Consider the following 16,311-nt stretch of genomic DNA (forward strand, 5'->3'; position numbering starts at 1 on the left):
GCGCGGGCAGGGATGGCCCAGCCGGGCCCTGGGCCGGGCCGTGCGTCCCCAGCACCCCAGGAGCAGCTGCAGCACTCTAACACTGGACACGGCGGCTACTCGGGGTTAAAGCGACACGGCCGGGCACTTTAGGACCCAACCTTAGGCTCTCTAAAAAAGAGAAAGAGACAAGTTTTTAAAATCCTCCATGTTAGAGAAAAGGCGGGGTTTTGGTTTCCTCCTGCTGCGTGATCCAGAGGCACAGCTCGCTCCCCCCTGCACCAGGAACGGGAGGGGAGCCAAAGCTGCGTGATCCGGAGCTGTGCTCGGCCCTGGCTGTGTCCCTGGCTACCCAGCACCTTGCTGCACCCGGGGCTGGGCACTGACCCTGGCACCACCCCAGCAGCGACCATTTCCTGCTCCTGGGATGGCACTGGGGGAGCCAAGGAGAGGGCTCAGCCCCTCCTCGCCCACGTCCCCAGGGGGCACCCGGCCCTGCCACAAACTCGCCCCACTTGGCACCCAGTGGTGCTGGCACAACCGGCTGAGTTTGCAGCAGGCTGGGGTCCCCCAAAGCACACGAGGCTGTGCAAGACACCCCAGGAAGTGCAGGGGTGGGTCATGGCCACATGCTTCTGATTTTGCCACCAAGGTGGCCCCCCCTCCTGGCATACTGCCACCCAATTTGCTCAGGCTCCCATAATAAATAGGGGAGCAAATTTAGCCCTTCTCCTGGGAAGGTGGTGGCTCTTTTCCTTCCTGAAGTACAGGAGCAGGATGACTTTTGGGGCAAGCAGGGGCTGACCCCACTGCTGCCTGGCTTCAGTTTGGAGCGGGGTGTTTTGCACAACTCGTTTTGCTTCCTGAGCCCCCCACCCCCTCCCAAAGAAAGGAGAGAAGAAGAAAAGAGCGTTTACGTACCATGGGACTTACCCCGAAATTGGAGGCGGCAAAGCGGTCGGAGGCGTTGGCATTGCTGGAGGCCGTGGTGTGAGCATAGTAGGCGTTGATGTTGGCCAGCAGGGTGCTCATCACCGCCGGCACCCCGGGGCACATGTACTTGGAGGAGAGGCAGGCAAAATGCCTACGGAGAGAGGTGGCAGCGGAGGGTCATGGGAGGGGATGCAGGGTTTGGGGCGCATAAGTCATTGAATCCCAGAGCATCCCAAATTGGAAGGAACCCACAGGGATCATCAGCTCAGCCCCTGTCCCTGCACAGCCACCCCAACACCCCCACCCTGAGCAGCCCTGGGAGCTCCTGGAGCTCTGGCAGCCTTGGCACCATTCCCTGGGGAGCCTGGGCAGTGCCCAGCAGCCTCGGGGGGCAGAACCTTGCCCTGAGCTCCATGCCAAGGCCTGGCCCAGCTCCAGCCCTTGCTGGGCTCCTGTCCCTGTCCCAGAGCAGAGCTCAGCCCCTGCCCCTGTGCCTGCCCTGGGGAGGAGCTGCAGCCCCCGAGGAGCCTCCCCTCAGTCTCCTGGGCTCCAGCTGAACCAGCCAAGTGCCCTCAGCTGCTCCTCAGCCCCTTCCCCAGCTCTGTGTCCCTCCTCTGGGCACTCTCCAACAGCTGTGGATCCTTCTGATCTTGTGGAGCCCAAACTGGACACAGGACTTGAGATGAGGCTGAGCTAGAGTGGGTTGGGAAGGCTAAAGATGGGTGCACAGTTTTGGGGCCAGTCTGCACCCAAGGCAGGGAGGTGAGTGCCAATGGCAGCAAAAGAGGAAGATGGGGACAGTAACCCTCCACCTGAGGGGATGGGTGCAGCCCCTCTGAACCAGATGGGGGCACAGGACTCACGTCATGGCCTGATAGATGGACTCCACCCCATAGCGCATGGCAAACTCATCCACGATCTCCTGTGCTGTCTCATCAAAGTAAACCTTCCACGCATCGTCCCCCTTGGCATCGGGGATCTTCACTACCCCGTTGTTTTGCAAATCCGTCACAAAGTGGAACAGGTTCTGAGGGTACAAATGGGTCCTGTCAGCTCCCCGGGGCAGGTGGTGGCAGGGTGGCACTGCTGGGGAGGGGGCTGTGCCCCCTGGGCCTGTCTGGGCTGCTCACCTCATGCAAGCAGGTGTACTGAACGTGGTAGGGAGCCACCTTCTCCTCGCCCTTGATCTCCACGCTGATGTGCAGCCGGATGGCTCCCGACACTGCTGACTTGTCTGTGCGCTTGTCTGTGGGTGCAGGGAGGGGGACAAGGTGTGAGGCTTCCCTGGGGCAACCCTGCTCACTGCCAGCCCCAAAGAGGGGCACAGTGCTCTGGCACAGGGCCAGGGCTGAGGGGACACCCAGCAGGGTGTGCAGCCATTCTGGGGTGTGATTTGGCCACATTTCTGTGCCTTAGTTTCCCTTCTGCAGGAGGCTGGTGTTCTAGAACCTCCTGGGTAGAGGGTTCTGAAAATGACTCTGGGAGAGCACTTTATCCTGATGGATTTTGATATTAAATGTTTCTAAGAGCAAACCCTGCTGCAATAACCTTCAGCCTATGGCTGGCAGCACTTCCCCCTTGGAGTCCAGGGCAGGGGGTCCCAGGCTGAGCAGGATGTGGCACCCCTGAGCCCAGGGCCAGGGTCCCAGGCTCTGCTGCTCACCGAGGTTGTACCAGACATCCATCTCCCCACTCAGGGTCCGGACCTCGATGATGGTCTGGCCCAGGAAGTCGTCGGATTCCCTCTTGAAGCGCTGCTTGACACGGGACTTGATGTCATCATCCTCGTCCCACACACGGACCTTGATGCGGTCAGAGGAGTTGTGGCACTCACTGGAGAGGTGACAAAGGCCCCAGCATGAGCAGCGAAACCTTTCCAGCTACTCCCCATCACTGCTTCCCTAAACAAAAGGGACTAGCACAAAGCAGGAACTGGGGAAGAGAGCAGATGCGGGGGCACCAATCCCCTCCCGGCGGGCTCTGTGCCACACCCAGGCAGCCCCAGCACAGCCTGGATCAGTCCCTGGAGTCACACCCTCATGGCATAAAACAGAACCCCAAGGGACCCCAGCACCTCAATGGGGGCAGGATGAGGCCCAGCTGGCTCCCCCCACCCTACTGGGACATGGCAAGAGCCAGCACAGCCTGGCACAACCACGAGTGGTCAGGGAGGGGAATGGGGAGACTGGGGGTGAACTTACAAATGGAAATTCTCCTCCCAGACTGGGTTGAGATTGCCGTAGATAGTTTTAGTCCTTTTTTTGGTCTTTCCAACCTGGACAGTGACATAGGGGTCACTGGAACCTGTCTTATCCTTTGCTTGCAGGCCCTGGGCACAGACCACTGCAGCACAGCACAGCACAGCACAGCATGAGAGAACAGACGGAGAGAAGTCAGTGCCACAGCCACACGAAGATCCCCGAAACAGGCACCTGTGTCCCCCCACAGGCTGAAGCTGCCTGGCAGAATGAGGGGTTGGGCAATGGGGACATTCCCACGGTCCCCAAGGCTAACAACCTGCCTACCTGTGATGCTGATCTTGGCTGACCATTTGGAGGTGCCATCCAGGACACTCTGCTTGACTGCCTTCATCTGCTGTGTGTGTGTGGTCTTGTTGACCCCAAACACCTCTTGGATCAGCTCAAATATCTCTGGTTTGTTGCGCTCCCGGATCTTCATGCGGTCCTTGAGCACCATGATGATGTTCTGGGTCCGGTCCTCTGCTCCATGCTTGGAGCTCTTCTCTGCTGCTCCTGGGAGAGGACAGGCATGGGTGAGATGGGCTGGGGGGCTGCTGGTGACCAGGAGAGAGACAAGAGATCTCACAGGTTGGCATGGTGGGCCTGGGGACAGGGACAGGAGGAAATGGCCTCAAGTTGCACCAGGGAAGGTTTATGTTGGGTATCAGGGGAAACTTCTTCCCCAAAAGTGTTGTCCAGCCCTGGGCCAGGCTGCCCAGGGAGTGGTGGAGTCACACCTGCAAGTGTGCAAAAAACATGTGGCTGTGGCACTTGAGGACACTGTTTAGTGGTGACCACAAGGGTGCTGAGCTGATGGTTGCACCTGATAATCTTAAAGGTATTTTCCAGCCTTAACGATTCCACGATTATACGATTCCATGCATGAATTAATCCAAACCTGGAGGCCTCTACCCCCTGCCCAGGATGAGTCTGCTCTGCCCACCACTTCTCCCACGCCCAAGTCAGGAGCGGAGCTCTCTGGGGCTGCTCCCTCCTCCCTCTGCAAGGTGAGAAGGGACAAGGCTGTGGGCCCCAGGTCCTTACTCTGCAGGCAGTCAGCGTTGAGCAGGTCCTGGCACTTCTCGTGGCACTTGACGCCGCACTCGGCGCAGCGCATGCCCTGGCGGGCAATGCCCCACAGCAGCCCCTCACACTCGTAGCAGTACGTGGGTGTGGTGGCCGTCCACACCTCAAAGTTGTGGGGCGTTGTGCAGGAGATGGGGTACACTAAGGCTTGCAGGGTCTTCTTGTAAACATGGTTTTTCTGCACAGGGACAGGGGAGAGAGGGGGAGAAACGCTGAAGCAGGGCAGAGGATGCACTTGGGGACATTGATTTAATGGTGGTGGTGCTGGGTTCACAGTCAAGACTTGATGATCTTATAGGTCCTTTCCAACCCCAATGATCCCATGATTCTATCCCAGGTGCTGCCATGAGCGTCCCAGATGCTCAGGCATCATCAGAGGATGCTTGCGGGGCACAGACTCTGCACCTCCACTGCTGGCCTGGCCCCCAGGCTCAGTTTCCCCCTCCCCACCATCCCCAGCCCACCCCACCGCAGCACCTACCAGCTCCTCATTGTTCAAGGTGCTCGAGGCCAGCGCGGATGTGATTCCCGCTTTCCTGGACTGGACCAGGGACTGTGGGAAAGAAAGAGAGTTCCCAGATCCAGCAGACCATGAGAGCTCCCTCCTACACCCCCAGAGGCTGTGAAACACCCAGGACACACCCCAAACCCAGACAGGGAAGGACCCTGGCTGCATGGGGGGCAGTGGGGACAGCCCAGCCCCTGCTGATGTGCAGTGGGACTGGAACCAGTTCAGCAGCCTATGACATTCCCAGCTCAGCATCCTATGACCTTCCTAGTTCAGCTGCAGTGGGGCAGAGCCTCTCACCACGTGTCTGAGACCCCTGGGGAGATGGGGTGGGGGGCACTTACCATGGCCTGTGGGCAGCCAGGGCCAGCGAGGGGGGAATAAAAAGCCATTAGTGCAAACACTTCCCAGCAGAGACCCTTCCCTGCCAGAACCAGTGAGAATTGGGGAAACACCCCCTCATCCAGCACTGAGCAGTCCGTGGTGGGGGGCACTGTGTCCCCAAACCACAGCACTGGTTGCAGCCTGCAAATCCCAGCAGGGAAAGGCAGCAGACCCCCAAACCCCACACACTGCCCACCCCATCACCCCCCACCCCCAAAACACCAACACAGCACAGTGCAGAAGCATCAGCAGCTGCCCAAGAGGGCTGGGGTGGGGCACCAAGTTGGGGACAGCAAGGGGGTGGGGGAATGTGGGGAGACAGGTTGGGAACAGGAGGGTGGCACCCCAGGGAGGGCACACAGTGGAGATGACAAGGTGTAAAGAGAGGGGGAAGGAGGGGAAGGGCACCTAATTCTGGGGGACAAGGGTGTCTTTGTTTCCAAAATTGCTGTCTCTTGTCATCAGGAGTGGGAGGGGACCAGCAGAGTGACCCTGTGCAGTAGAGCCCAGGGACTGGAGGGGACTCCATCATGAGGGGCTCATACATCAGGGGTCTCCAGCCCCATACACGGGACAGTGGGGACAGGAGCACAGGGTCTGCGCAACTTGGAAAAGCCATTGCCAGCCCTCCCCTGGTACGGAGGGTCTGTCTGTCTGTCCAGCACCAGTGTGATCCAAGCTGCAGGGACAGCTTGGCACGGCAGCTGGGACACAAAGGGACCAGGGATACAGCACCAGTAAAAACTGGGAAACCAGACACAGCCCTGGGAAACCTTAGGCTGATGCTTGGGGTAGGGACCAGAGCTCCGTTAAAGAGAAGCACCCTCGGGTAGGGAGAGCCCAGCTCCCCACTGCAGGGAGGGCCAGGAGCCCCCCGGGCAGTGTGGGACGCCCCCCTTTGGCAGGGCTGGGGGCAGGGGGCTGGCTGGCAGCCCCAGGGCGCTGTCTCTTTAACCCCTCGCACCGCGCTCACCAGATCGCTGACTAGAGGGAGAGATTTGCGTCCAGGCTTAATGTCGGGCATGCTGTTAATGCAGCGCAGAAACCTTACAGCCCCCCCCCTGCCGCAGGGAAGGCCCAGCCAGGCCACAGGAAAGAAAACAGAGAACACAAGCCATGTTAGAGGCAGCTGGGGAGCGGGGCACGGGCGGCGCAGTCCGGTGGGGCAGCAGGAGCAAAGCTGGCAGCTGTGGGGGCGTGCCTCGGGAGGAACCTCACCAAATCGCTAACTAGGGGGATGGGTTTTCGCTTGCGAATGTCCGGCATGCTGTCTATAATGATCAGCCCACCACCAGGCCTGCAAGAGAGAGGAGAGTCAGCGGGCAAGGGGAAACTGAGGCAGGAAGCGGCCCCCTGCTGCTGCCCCACGGTCACTCAGCACTCCAGAGAACCACGGAATGGTTTGGGCTGGAAGGGACCTTGAAGCCCGTCTCGTTCCATGCCCTGCTAAGGGCAGGGACACCTTCCACTAGAACAGGTTGCCAACCTGGCCTTGGTACTTCCAGGGATGGGGCAGTCCCAGCTGCTCTGAACAACCTGTGCCAGGGCTTCACCACCCTCATAGGAAAGGATTTCTTCTCAATATTTAGGACTTGGTGAATATGACTGCAAAGCAACCCCTGTGTGGCCAGGGACTCACCCATGGGATCCCCATCCCCACCACCACCCCAGCCAGGGTAGGGATCACTGGACTAAAAACTAAAGGGAAAGGGATTTTGGTAAAAAACTGTGATTTTTCCCCACATGGAGCTTAACCATGAAGTGAAACCCAGGAGAAAAACTGCCCATTTGGCTTAGTCAGCTTTGGCTTTGCAGTGTGAGGCTGGAGAGCTGGGGCTCCCTCTGGGACCCCAAAGGGGAGCACTGAGCAGGGGAGCCTCAAGTTTTGCTGCAAGGGAACCCAAGGCAGGAATAGAACCTCACAGCCCTGCTGGAAAGAAACCCCTGGAGTGATCTGAGGGTTCTCAGGCAACCTACCAGGTTCTGCCCAGGTCCACGGCAGGGCTGTCTGCGAGGGCAAGAGAGGACTGAGACCTCCAGCCCGTCCAGGTGAGGCTCTGGATTCCTCCTGACACCACTCCATGAGGGAAGCAGGAGTTGCCACCCTCCTCATCCCCATCTCAACTCACCTCCTTGCTTTCCACCTCAGCAGCAGCTCTTGAGGTCACAGAGCAATGCCATGTCTGCTGGCTGCTCCAAAAGCACTGACCAGCCCCAAAATTCAGCTCCAAAAGACTGGCCTCCCTGAATGCCCACAGCCTGGCAACCCTTCCCCACAAAAGACCATTGATGCTGAGCTCATTAATCACATCCTAATGAGGAGGGGGGCTGAGATCCCAGGGTGCAGAGTGTGCCCAGCTTCCCCTTGTACTCACCCGCCTTTGAACCACAGGGACTTTTCTCCATCACCTTCCCCGCGGGCCTGGAAAACAAGGGACAGTGTCAGGGCACAGCAAGAGCCACCAGCGTGGGGACAGCCCCCGCAGGGCAGTGAATGCTCACAGCACTGGGGGAGCACGGAAGGATGAGCAGGGTGGGCAGACAAAAGTGTGCTCCAAAACCAAGGGGGCTCTTCCCAGCAAACAGCCATCACTGGGAATAAATCTCTTCAGGAGGCTGAGCTGGGTGAGCAAGTGGGTGGGCTTCAGCAAAGGGGATGAGGCTGGCAAAGCAGGAGGCATGGCTACACTGTGTGAAAATTCAGGGCTTGGGGGAGTGAAAGCTCAGCAGGTCCTCAGGAACCCACAGCAGTTGGAAAGAAGAGCAGGGAAAAGCCAGAGCACAGGGAAGAGGGTGTGTGTGCAGGGATCATCCAGCAGTGCCACCTACCCCTGCAGGCAGGGGATTATTTTGGAGGAGAAGGGCAGAGAGAGCCCATTACCCCTCCTTCATGGGCAACCCCTGAGCACACACACACACACAGGGAAGGCACACACGTGGCTGGGAAGTTCCAGGTGGACATGCTTACCTGCAGGCAGGCAGCACCCCTTCCCTGCAGGAAGGGGAGACGCGGGTGCAAGGGCCATGGTGGTGGACAACTGAAAAGAGAAGCGGTGGGGAGGGGGACCGAGACCCCGGGGAGCGAATCCAGAGCCAAAACAAAAAGAAAAGATGGAGGATGGAGTCTAAAAACAAAACAAAATATTGTCAACTCAACAGAGGGGAGAGGGCGGGGGTCTCGCACCAGCACACGCATGCAGCACACACGGGGGGTCCTCAGCACTCCCAGCCCCTCTGGGGCGTCTCACTTGGTGCCAATGGGGTTCTGGGCACCATTGCTGGCACCACCGAGTCTGTGGATGTCCCTGGAAGCTGCCCAGGTGTGGAAAGGGGCTCTGCCCCCAGCCCTGAGCCATGGCAGTAGCCAGGGGGTCCTCACCTCCTGCAGCTGCATGCAGACCTTGTTGAAGGCTCTCAGCCAGTTGGCTTTGGCTCGTGCTTTGGGGTCCTGCACCTCCTCTTCTGCTGGCTCCCTGCAAGCACACACATGCCCTGTCACCTCCCAGCACAGCACCAGGGAGGGGGGAGCAGCCCCCATGCCCCCAGCAGGTCTGAGGCTGCAACTGGGGGATCCTGATGTGCCTTGAGACAGTGTGGCCATGGCAAAACTGCCTCTTGGTACCAGGAAGGACTGAAAAGGCAGCAGGTCCCACTGCAAAGCGCAGCCACAATCAGGGCAGAGCACTGGGGAGAAGCCAGAAGCTTCCCCACCCTCAGGAGACCCTGTCCTGAGTACCCAGGTGACACAGAGGGGACAGGTGATGACACCAGCATGTGAATTGAACATCCTTTGCCCCCCATCTCCCCAGCACAATGTCCTCTGGCCACTTCCCTGGGTAAAGAGCACCCACTACCCCGTGATTCCAAGTCCAGGGAAAAGTGTCTGCCTGGACATGCTGGGTGTTGTGGGGTTTGTTCTCCTCTCCTAAAAAATCAAGACACAGAGGATAAGCAAAGAAATGCTCCAAACATACCAATCTCCTGGAGAGCCTGGTGTGATGCAACACAGAGGGAGGAACCCAGAACTGCTCTGGGAAGAGGCCATGGGGCACTCAGGAGATGGACCTGCTCAGACCTGGGGGCTCTATCTGTGCTAATCTGGGATCCTCAGCATTAACCTGTGGTTCCCAGCAGTAATCCACAGTCCCCAGTGCTACTCTGGGGTCCCAAAAGCTAATTTGGGGTCATCAGCGCTAATTTGAGGCCCTCAGCACTAATCTGGGGGTCCCAACACAATCTGGGGTTCTCAGCACAGTCCATGGTCCCCAGCACTAATCCACAGTGCCCAAATCCTAGCACAGGACCCCTAAGCCCCCTGCCCAGTGGGTACTGCAGGCAGACATGACCTGAGGCCCTCAGGCTCCTGATAGGTCTTGGGCCTAAATATCCACTGTTTTAAAAAACAGCTCATCACACATTGGTTTAAATTTGAGATTCTCCATTCCTGGTGTGTAATTTAAACTAAATAAAAGGCTGAAAAAGCCCATCACAGCAGTTCACTTCTGCACAGAGCAGTGGCACTCACTGAAAATGGAAACGATCAATAATGATATTTGAATAATCTGTCCCCAAGACATGAATTAGTCACATGATGCACCAGGAACCTGACCACCAATTAATTCACTTGTACAGCACAGGAGGCCATGGATGAGCTTCTACCAGGCCTAGGGAGAGGACTAACTTCTGTAAAGGAAATCTCCTCCTCTGACCAAGCTCCACCCAGGGTGCCAAGAGCCTGTGCCAGAGGAGAGGAATCACAGCCCTGAGATCCCATTCCCCCAGCCCCATGTTTGTCCCAGGTTATAAACCTGCAGTCCTGCAGGTTCCTGAACACCTTGAGCCATGCTTAGCACAGGGGGTGGCTGGGCCCAGGCAGCGTGCCCGGGGTGCTGGCTCTTGCCTGGGTGGCACAAGGTGGGCTTCCCCCACCTCGGTGGCTCAGGCACCTGGAAAAGCTCCAGACACAGCAGAAGGTCCCTGGTCTGTGCCAAGCTCCAGCACCATTCCTGAGCCACCTCCAGAGCATCCTCAGGGCCTGCAGGCACAGTGCCATCTCAGGGACACCACAGCTTCCCCTCCTACCTCTCAGCCGGTTTTGGGGGCTCCGTCTCTGGGGCTGCTTCTTGCAGGGGAACTTCCTCCTCTGCCCGCTGGGCCTGGACGGCCTCAGGGGCTTCCTGGGGAGCAGAGGTGTCCTTCTCCTCCTTCCCTTCCTCTTTCCTCTCCTCTTTCCTCTCCTCTTTCCTTTCCTGCTGCTGAGGCTTCTGCTGTGGGACCAGCTGGGGTTGCTGCTGCTGTTGCTGTTGCTGTTGCTGCAGGACCTGTTGCTGCAGCTGCTGCTGCTGCTGTGGCTGCTGTGGCAGGGGTTTCTGTGGTGGTGGGTATGTTTCATGCTCAGGGGGTTCATAGGTGTCCTGCTCCCGCAGCTCCTCCTCCTCCTCCTCTTCCAACTCCTCTTCCTTGGGGTAGCCTTCCTCAGTCTCACTGTAGTCCTCAATGAACTCTTCCTCCTCCTCCTCCAGGTAGAGATCATCATCATCCTCCTCCTCCCAGCGGGGGGAGTCCTTGCGGTAGCTGACGGAGCTGTGGCAGGAGTGGTACGAGTCGCCGTCCCTCTCGTCCAGCTCCGAGTCCCTCAGGCTCTCGTTCTCGAAGTCCTCGCTCAGCTGGGAGCTGCCCTGGCTCAGCTCTGCCGACGAGGCGTAGCGGCTGCTCCCTGTGGGGCTGAGGGGCGAGGGGACACAAGGACAGGGCTCCCGTGGGTCCGTGGCACCCCAGGCAGAGCCCCAGGCCCTGCGCCGGGTGCCGGCCTGTGCCTGGGCTGACAATGGGGACGGGCTGACAGTGTCTGTCTCCTGGGCTCACCCCAGCCAGGGGTGGGGGCAGCAGCACCCCCAGCCAGATCCTGCCTCCTGCTGCTGCCATTCACCCTGTCCTGCCCCGACACACAGATCTGTCACCCGTGCTCTGCACAGCCCTCCCAGGCACCCCCACCCCAGGGCACCCCCTCAACCCCCTCACTCCTCTTGACCCCATCCCTACCTGGGGGGCCCCTCTCTGCTCTTGCTGCCAGGTCAGACTCCTTTCCCCACCCCATCTGCCCCCCGACTCCTCTCACAGCTGCCTGCACTGGGAAGCTCACAGGGGCCCTGTGGCCCGGGAGGCTGCCAGCGACAGGGCAGCCCCGTGGCTCCGTGGGGACAGGCTGACAGAAGCAGACATGCAGACAGGACAGGGACATGCCAAGGAAGAGGCCGACACCACGTCTCCAGCACTGGCAGCCAGGGCTCAGGGGGTGCGTGAGGGGACAAAGGTGAGGGGCTGGGCTGGGCAGAGCCCAGAGTGGCTGAGCCAGGCTGTGGGAAGCCAGGGAACACCGAAGGGAAGAGAGTGCTGGGGGATGGCTCAGGCTGGTCCCAGCTGGGAGGGGTACTGGCATCATCCAGGTACCTTGGGAAGGAGCACTTGGGGCACAGGGATGCAGGAGATACAGCTCACACCTGGAAACCCCACACCTCCCCACACCACTCTGATCCTGGCCAGAGCTGGGAGAGGCACTCTTGGCACATCGCAGGATCCCAAATCACTGCATGAAGCTTTTGCCCAGACAGGCACACCCTGGCAGGTAACCAGGAACAGGGAGTGGCATTTGAGTCCCCAAGGGCCCAGTCCCACACCCGCTGACACAACAAGGAACAGGCAGCAGTGCTGCCAGACAGTCGCAGTGCCAGCAAGCGGGACCAGGATGCCGGGATGTCGCCCCATGAACTGGGGTGCAGCAGCAAGAGGGGCTGGGGGGACACCTGGAGCACCCCAAAGCTGTCCCTGTAGGAGGCTGATTCGGGGCGGGGAGGGTGGCACAAGGCCGCCCTTGCCAGGACTGGTGTTGGCCTCACCATGGCTGCAAGGACCGAGCACAGCACTCTGCGACGGCACACGGCACACGCACAGGTAGGGACCCACCTATCCGATAGGTCTAGGGACCGCCTGCTCTCCAGGGAAGGGGTCCGCCTGCTCGACTCAGAACCGGACTCAGCGTCGCTGCGTCCGTTTGCGGCAGAGTCTACACTACCATAGCGTCTGCCAGGGGAGGAGAGGAACATGGTCAGCGAGGTCCCACCGCCACCCGCCACCCCCTGCTGCCGTGGGGACGCTGGCAGGGAGGCTCTGTCCACCTGGATGGGGCTGGCACTTTGGGTTGGGCTCTGCCACATCTGTGTCCCCAGCCACCCCATGCTCCACTGCCCAGCTCCCAGCAGGGACAGCCTGGGGTGGGGGGTCCCAAGGCCAGTGAGGACAGAGGAGGGCAGCGACCCAAAAGAGTTTGAAAACTTCCCAGTGAGAAGGAAAGGCTTGGATGGGGCCAGCACCACCCCATTCTTCCTCACCTCATCCTTCCTTCTGTCACCCACCGCACTGGGAGCGCCATCCCTGGCGTCACCCTGGGGACCTGCTGGCCTCTGTCACCTGCGGGGGAGGTTGAGAGAGCCGGTCCCAGGGTGAGCTGGCTGTGGCCACTGTACCTGATGGGAGCCTGGTCTGAGTAGTCCATCTCGTAGCTCTGCATGGAGTCGGTGTAGGAGTCGCGGGAGCTCTGCTGCTGGTGCCTCATGGGGTACTGGTGCACGGAGGCGTTGGGCTGGGACGTGGTGTAGTAGGGCGGGGGGATGCTGTTGCTGGTCTCACTGCGGTAGTCGCTGTCCCGGTCATCCACGGTACTGTCGGGGTCATCATCTGCAAGGGGCCACAGTGAGCGGGGCAGGGGATGGCCCAAATCTGCCCCCCACCCTGCACAGACCCTTTAGTGCCACCACTGTGTCCCCACCGCTGTGGGACCGTGCTGGGGAGGTGGGCCCAGGGCAGGATGAGGGGTGAGCTGACATGTTATCAGCACAGGAAGGGTTTGGGGGGATGAGGGGAAGGTGGAGGAGGAATTCGGGACATACAGAAGGGGGAAGAGGATGGGGGCAGGAACCCTCCCTCTGCCCCACCAATGTTCCACCACAGAGGCAAAGCTCAAGCTGCTGATTGCCACTGGGACACCCCAAGGGCACAGAGCCCCATGGTGCCATGTCCCCACCAGCCCATGGGGACAGCCCTGCCCAGGACAGGGCACTTGGTGACACTGTCCTCACCCAGTACAGAGTCATGGCACAAGGCCACAGGCTAGACCCAAACTCCAGGTCCTCTGAGCCCTGGGCCAGGCAAAGAGGGATGTGCTGGGGACCCCCAGGCTGGGAAGAGAGGAGTGGGCAGGATACTTACTCTGCTGTTCTCCCCAGCCAAAATAATTCCAGTTGCCTACAAAGAAAGGGGCAGAGACAATAAAGATGGAGGCAGCTGGTTGGGAGGAACCAGCATTGCCCCAGAGGGCACACTGGGTTGGGGACACTGCCCTGGGGACAGCATCCAGCACGGGGCACACTGGCACTGGGACACTGCCTGGGCCTGAACATGACAACACCAAACTGGACTGGAGACAGTGCCTGTGTGGGCATGGTGCCACTGACCCAGGCTGGGGACAATGCTATGGCTAGGCATGGTGACACTGACAAGGCACGGGGCCTGGGGTTGGGCACAGAGGCACTGAATCCATGCCCCTGGGGTGGTTGTAGAAGGGGGAACTGAGGCATGTGTTGGGACAAACTGAGCTGCCACCCCAAATGCCTCTGCAGGGCCCCCATCTAGCAGCCCCCAACACCAGCCTGCTGCCCCTTGCCTCGGAGGAACTGTCCTCATCAGCCCCATTGCTCCCTATTGCATCCCCTCCACCCACAGGAAGGCTCAGCCACTGTGGAGCTGGGAGAGAGCAGAGAAACACTGGCAAACACAGGAAAGACAACAGGAATGGGGATGGGGACTGGGTATGGGTTGAACCCCACTTGGGTTGGGATCCAATGCCCCAAAGCAGATGTGGAGCCCACCCCTTAAAACTCCTTGGTGCAGGAGTGGGGAGAAAGGAGGGTGTGGGTGTCCCACAGCGGGGCAGGGACAGGGCAGCACTTACAGCACTGTGAGCCATGCACAGGCAGAGGCTTTTCCTGCTCCTCCTGGAAGGCATACTGGGGAGAGAGGGGCTGGTGAGGGCTCCTGCTGGCAGCACTGCCCCTGCCCCCTCACCCCAGCCTGGCAGCACTCACATCATCCTGGTCCCGCATCGCGTTGAGCTGCTCCAGTTTCTTGGCCCAGTACCTGGCCTCCTCCTCAGGGATATCTGCGAGGGCAAAGAGCCCAGCTGGTGCACAGACCTCCCAAAAAAGCCCTCAAAAGCTTTTGGGGCCACAGGATCAGACCCTCAGCCTCAGCTCCAAAGCTCATGAGCAGCCCTGGGGCTGAGGGCAAGGAAGGACACAGCCTGGGGATGGGGCACCCACCCAGCGGCAGCTCAAAGCGCGTGTCGAGGAGGATGCGGTGGAAGGTCGGATCCTTGGTGCCCGAAATCTCATTGTCAGTCATGATGACCTGGGAGTCGAGTGTGAGCCATTCCCCAGGGCCCTCCTGTCAGGTAGAAATGGGGTGAGGAGAGCTCCGAGAGCCCCCTTTCGTTTCCCCACAACCCCAGCACACAGGGTGTGGCCCCAGGCACGATGGGGAAGGCTCTGCCTGGCCCAAAGGACAGCTGGGGGTGGCACATGTCCCCTGGGGCTCAGCAGGGAGATGCCTGTGCCTGCCTCCTACCTCATTGGACTGCCTGATGGTCCGGAGGGGGATCCACACCGTGCCCACCATGGTGTCCCAGATGAGTCCCTTGTTCCACACCTCCACAGTCAGGCCCAAGTCCAGCCGATTGATCTCACTGGAGACAGGAAAGGAATCGGGTTACCCCCATGAAGTTAACCCCCCTCAGGTCTCAGCAGCCTCCTGGGACCACCCCAGCTTCTACCTGTCCCCTCCCCAGGACTCAGGTGAGCCACTCAGATCTGAGCTCAGGGCAGTGGGGGCAAGGGGGGAGCAGCAGGGATGGGGGAGCTCGGGGGACCCCTGGACACTCACAACATGAAGTCCTGCACACCCCTGGACACTCACAACATGAAGTCCTGCTCCCAGGAGGGCAAGTTGCCCCGCACTGCGATGGTCGTGCTCTTGACATTTTGCACCTTCAGGGTCACGTAGGTGTTAAACTTCTCTGTGGGAACAAGCAGAGGGTGAAGTGACTCCCAGTGTGTCCCCACTCCCCGACACTGCCCCCTGCCACCCCCACACACACTCCCCTCTGCACCCCAGTCCCAGGAGGGATCCTACATCTGCCACGGTTGGGAGGATGTGAGCCCCCTGCTCCGTCCAGGGCACCCTCATTTGTGTGTGTGTCCCCAGCTTGCCAAATGATGCCTCCAGAGCTAAGGGTCCCCTTGACCCCCTTCCCCAGCCCCTCCTCTGCCCCTGCCACACCCAACCAGCCCAAGAGCCCCCCACCCTCTCCCCTTAGGTGGGGTCTCACTTACCTTGGGGCCCATCATACTTGGCCTTTTTAACTGTGGGGACAAATGGAGGGAAGAAAATCAGGCTGAGACCCTGGAGAAAGGCTGGGGATCCCCAACAGGGTGTCAGGGGGGTAGGAGGACCCCAGTCCTGGTTGTCCCCCACGCCCCCCAGCTGCCAGGTGGGAAAAGTGCTGGGATCCCCTATGCAAGTGAGGGTGAGGGATCAGATATGAGATGGAGGTGGGCATCAGAGGGGAGAAAATGCTCCCCCAAAAAGCCTGCTACTCTGGGACAGCTTGCAACCCCAAATGACCAGCCTTCCTCTGTTGAGGGGGGGGGGGGCCCCCCCCCCCCCCCACTTTTGACTTGGGATTTATTTGGAGAAACAGATGATGTTACCATCCATGTCCAGAGGAAAACCTGTGGGCTGGGGGATGCTGTTCCCCACTCGAGTCCCAGCTGGGTGGCACCAGCCCAGCAGGACCAGGGTTAAGGCTCTCCCAAACCAGTGACCCACATTTCCCGCAGGAAACCGGATGGGTCGGGGACTTGTAACCCTCCCTGACCCAGAGCAGCCCCAGGGGTGGAGGAGATGCCCCCCCAAAATCCTATACAGCCCCAAAACACTCCCCACACTGCACCCCAGCCCTGTCTCCCATGGGGGCACTGTGGGGCTGGTTCCCATCGTGTCCATTGCGGGGAGCAGGGAGCCCTCCGATCCTGCTCAGCTGCACTGGAATCCCCCCCAGTTCTGGCTGAC

General features: G+C 60.0%; 1 protein-coding gene across 1 annotated transcript in view; it reads right to left on the bottom strand.

The window, feature by feature from the left end:
- The window catches only part of UNC13A (unc-13 homolog A), a 48,466-nt gene that overhangs the window by 18,491 nt on the left and 13,664 nt on the right, over nt 1-16,311 (bottom strand). Inside the window, exons 5-26 of the mRNA XM_031062200.1 lie at nt 15,573-15,602; nt 15,157-15,256; nt 14,809-14,926; nt 14,505-14,628; nt 14,271-14,344; nt 14,138-14,192; nt 13,396-13,431; nt 12,654-12,864; nt 12,094-12,210; nt 10,213-10,854; nt 8,510-8,603; nt 7,506-7,552; nt 6,349-6,427; nt 5,091-5,096; nt 4,720-4,791; nt 4,197-4,416; nt 3,438-3,665; nt 3,114-3,255; nt 2,576-2,745; nt 2,043-2,158; nt 1,776-1,939; nt 901-1,063 (exon numbers count right to left, since the gene is read on the bottom strand). Coding sequence (XP_030918060.1) covers nt 901-1,063; nt 1,776-1,939; nt 2,043-2,158; nt 2,576-2,745; nt 3,114-3,255; nt 3,438-3,665; nt 4,197-4,416; nt 4,720-4,791; nt 5,091-5,096; nt 6,349-6,427; nt 7,506-7,552; nt 8,510-8,603; nt 10,213-10,854; nt 12,094-12,210; nt 12,654-12,864; nt 13,396-13,431; nt 14,138-14,192; nt 14,271-14,344; nt 14,505-14,628; nt 14,809-14,926; nt 15,157-15,256; nt 15,573-15,602 — 3,008 coding nt within the window. The remainder of the gene's footprint in view (nt 1-900; nt 1,064-1,775; nt 1,940-2,042; nt 2,159-2,575; nt 2,746-3,113; nt 3,256-3,437; nt 3,666-4,196; nt 4,417-4,719; nt 4,792-5,090; nt 5,097-6,348; nt 6,428-7,505; nt 7,553-8,509; nt 8,604-10,212; nt 10,855-12,093; nt 12,211-12,653; nt 12,865-13,395; nt 13,432-14,137; nt 14,193-14,270; nt 14,345-14,504; nt 14,629-14,808; nt 14,927-15,156; nt 15,257-15,572; nt 15,603-16,311) is intronic.

Source organism: Geospiza fortis, unplaced genomic scaffold (assembly GCF_000277835.1).
Source record: "Geospiza fortis unplaced genomic scaffold, GeoFor_1.0 scaffold254, whole genome shotgun sequence".
Classification (NCBI taxonomy): domain Eukaryota; kingdom Metazoa; phylum Chordata; class Aves; order Passeriformes; family Thraupidae; genus Geospiza; species Geospiza fortis.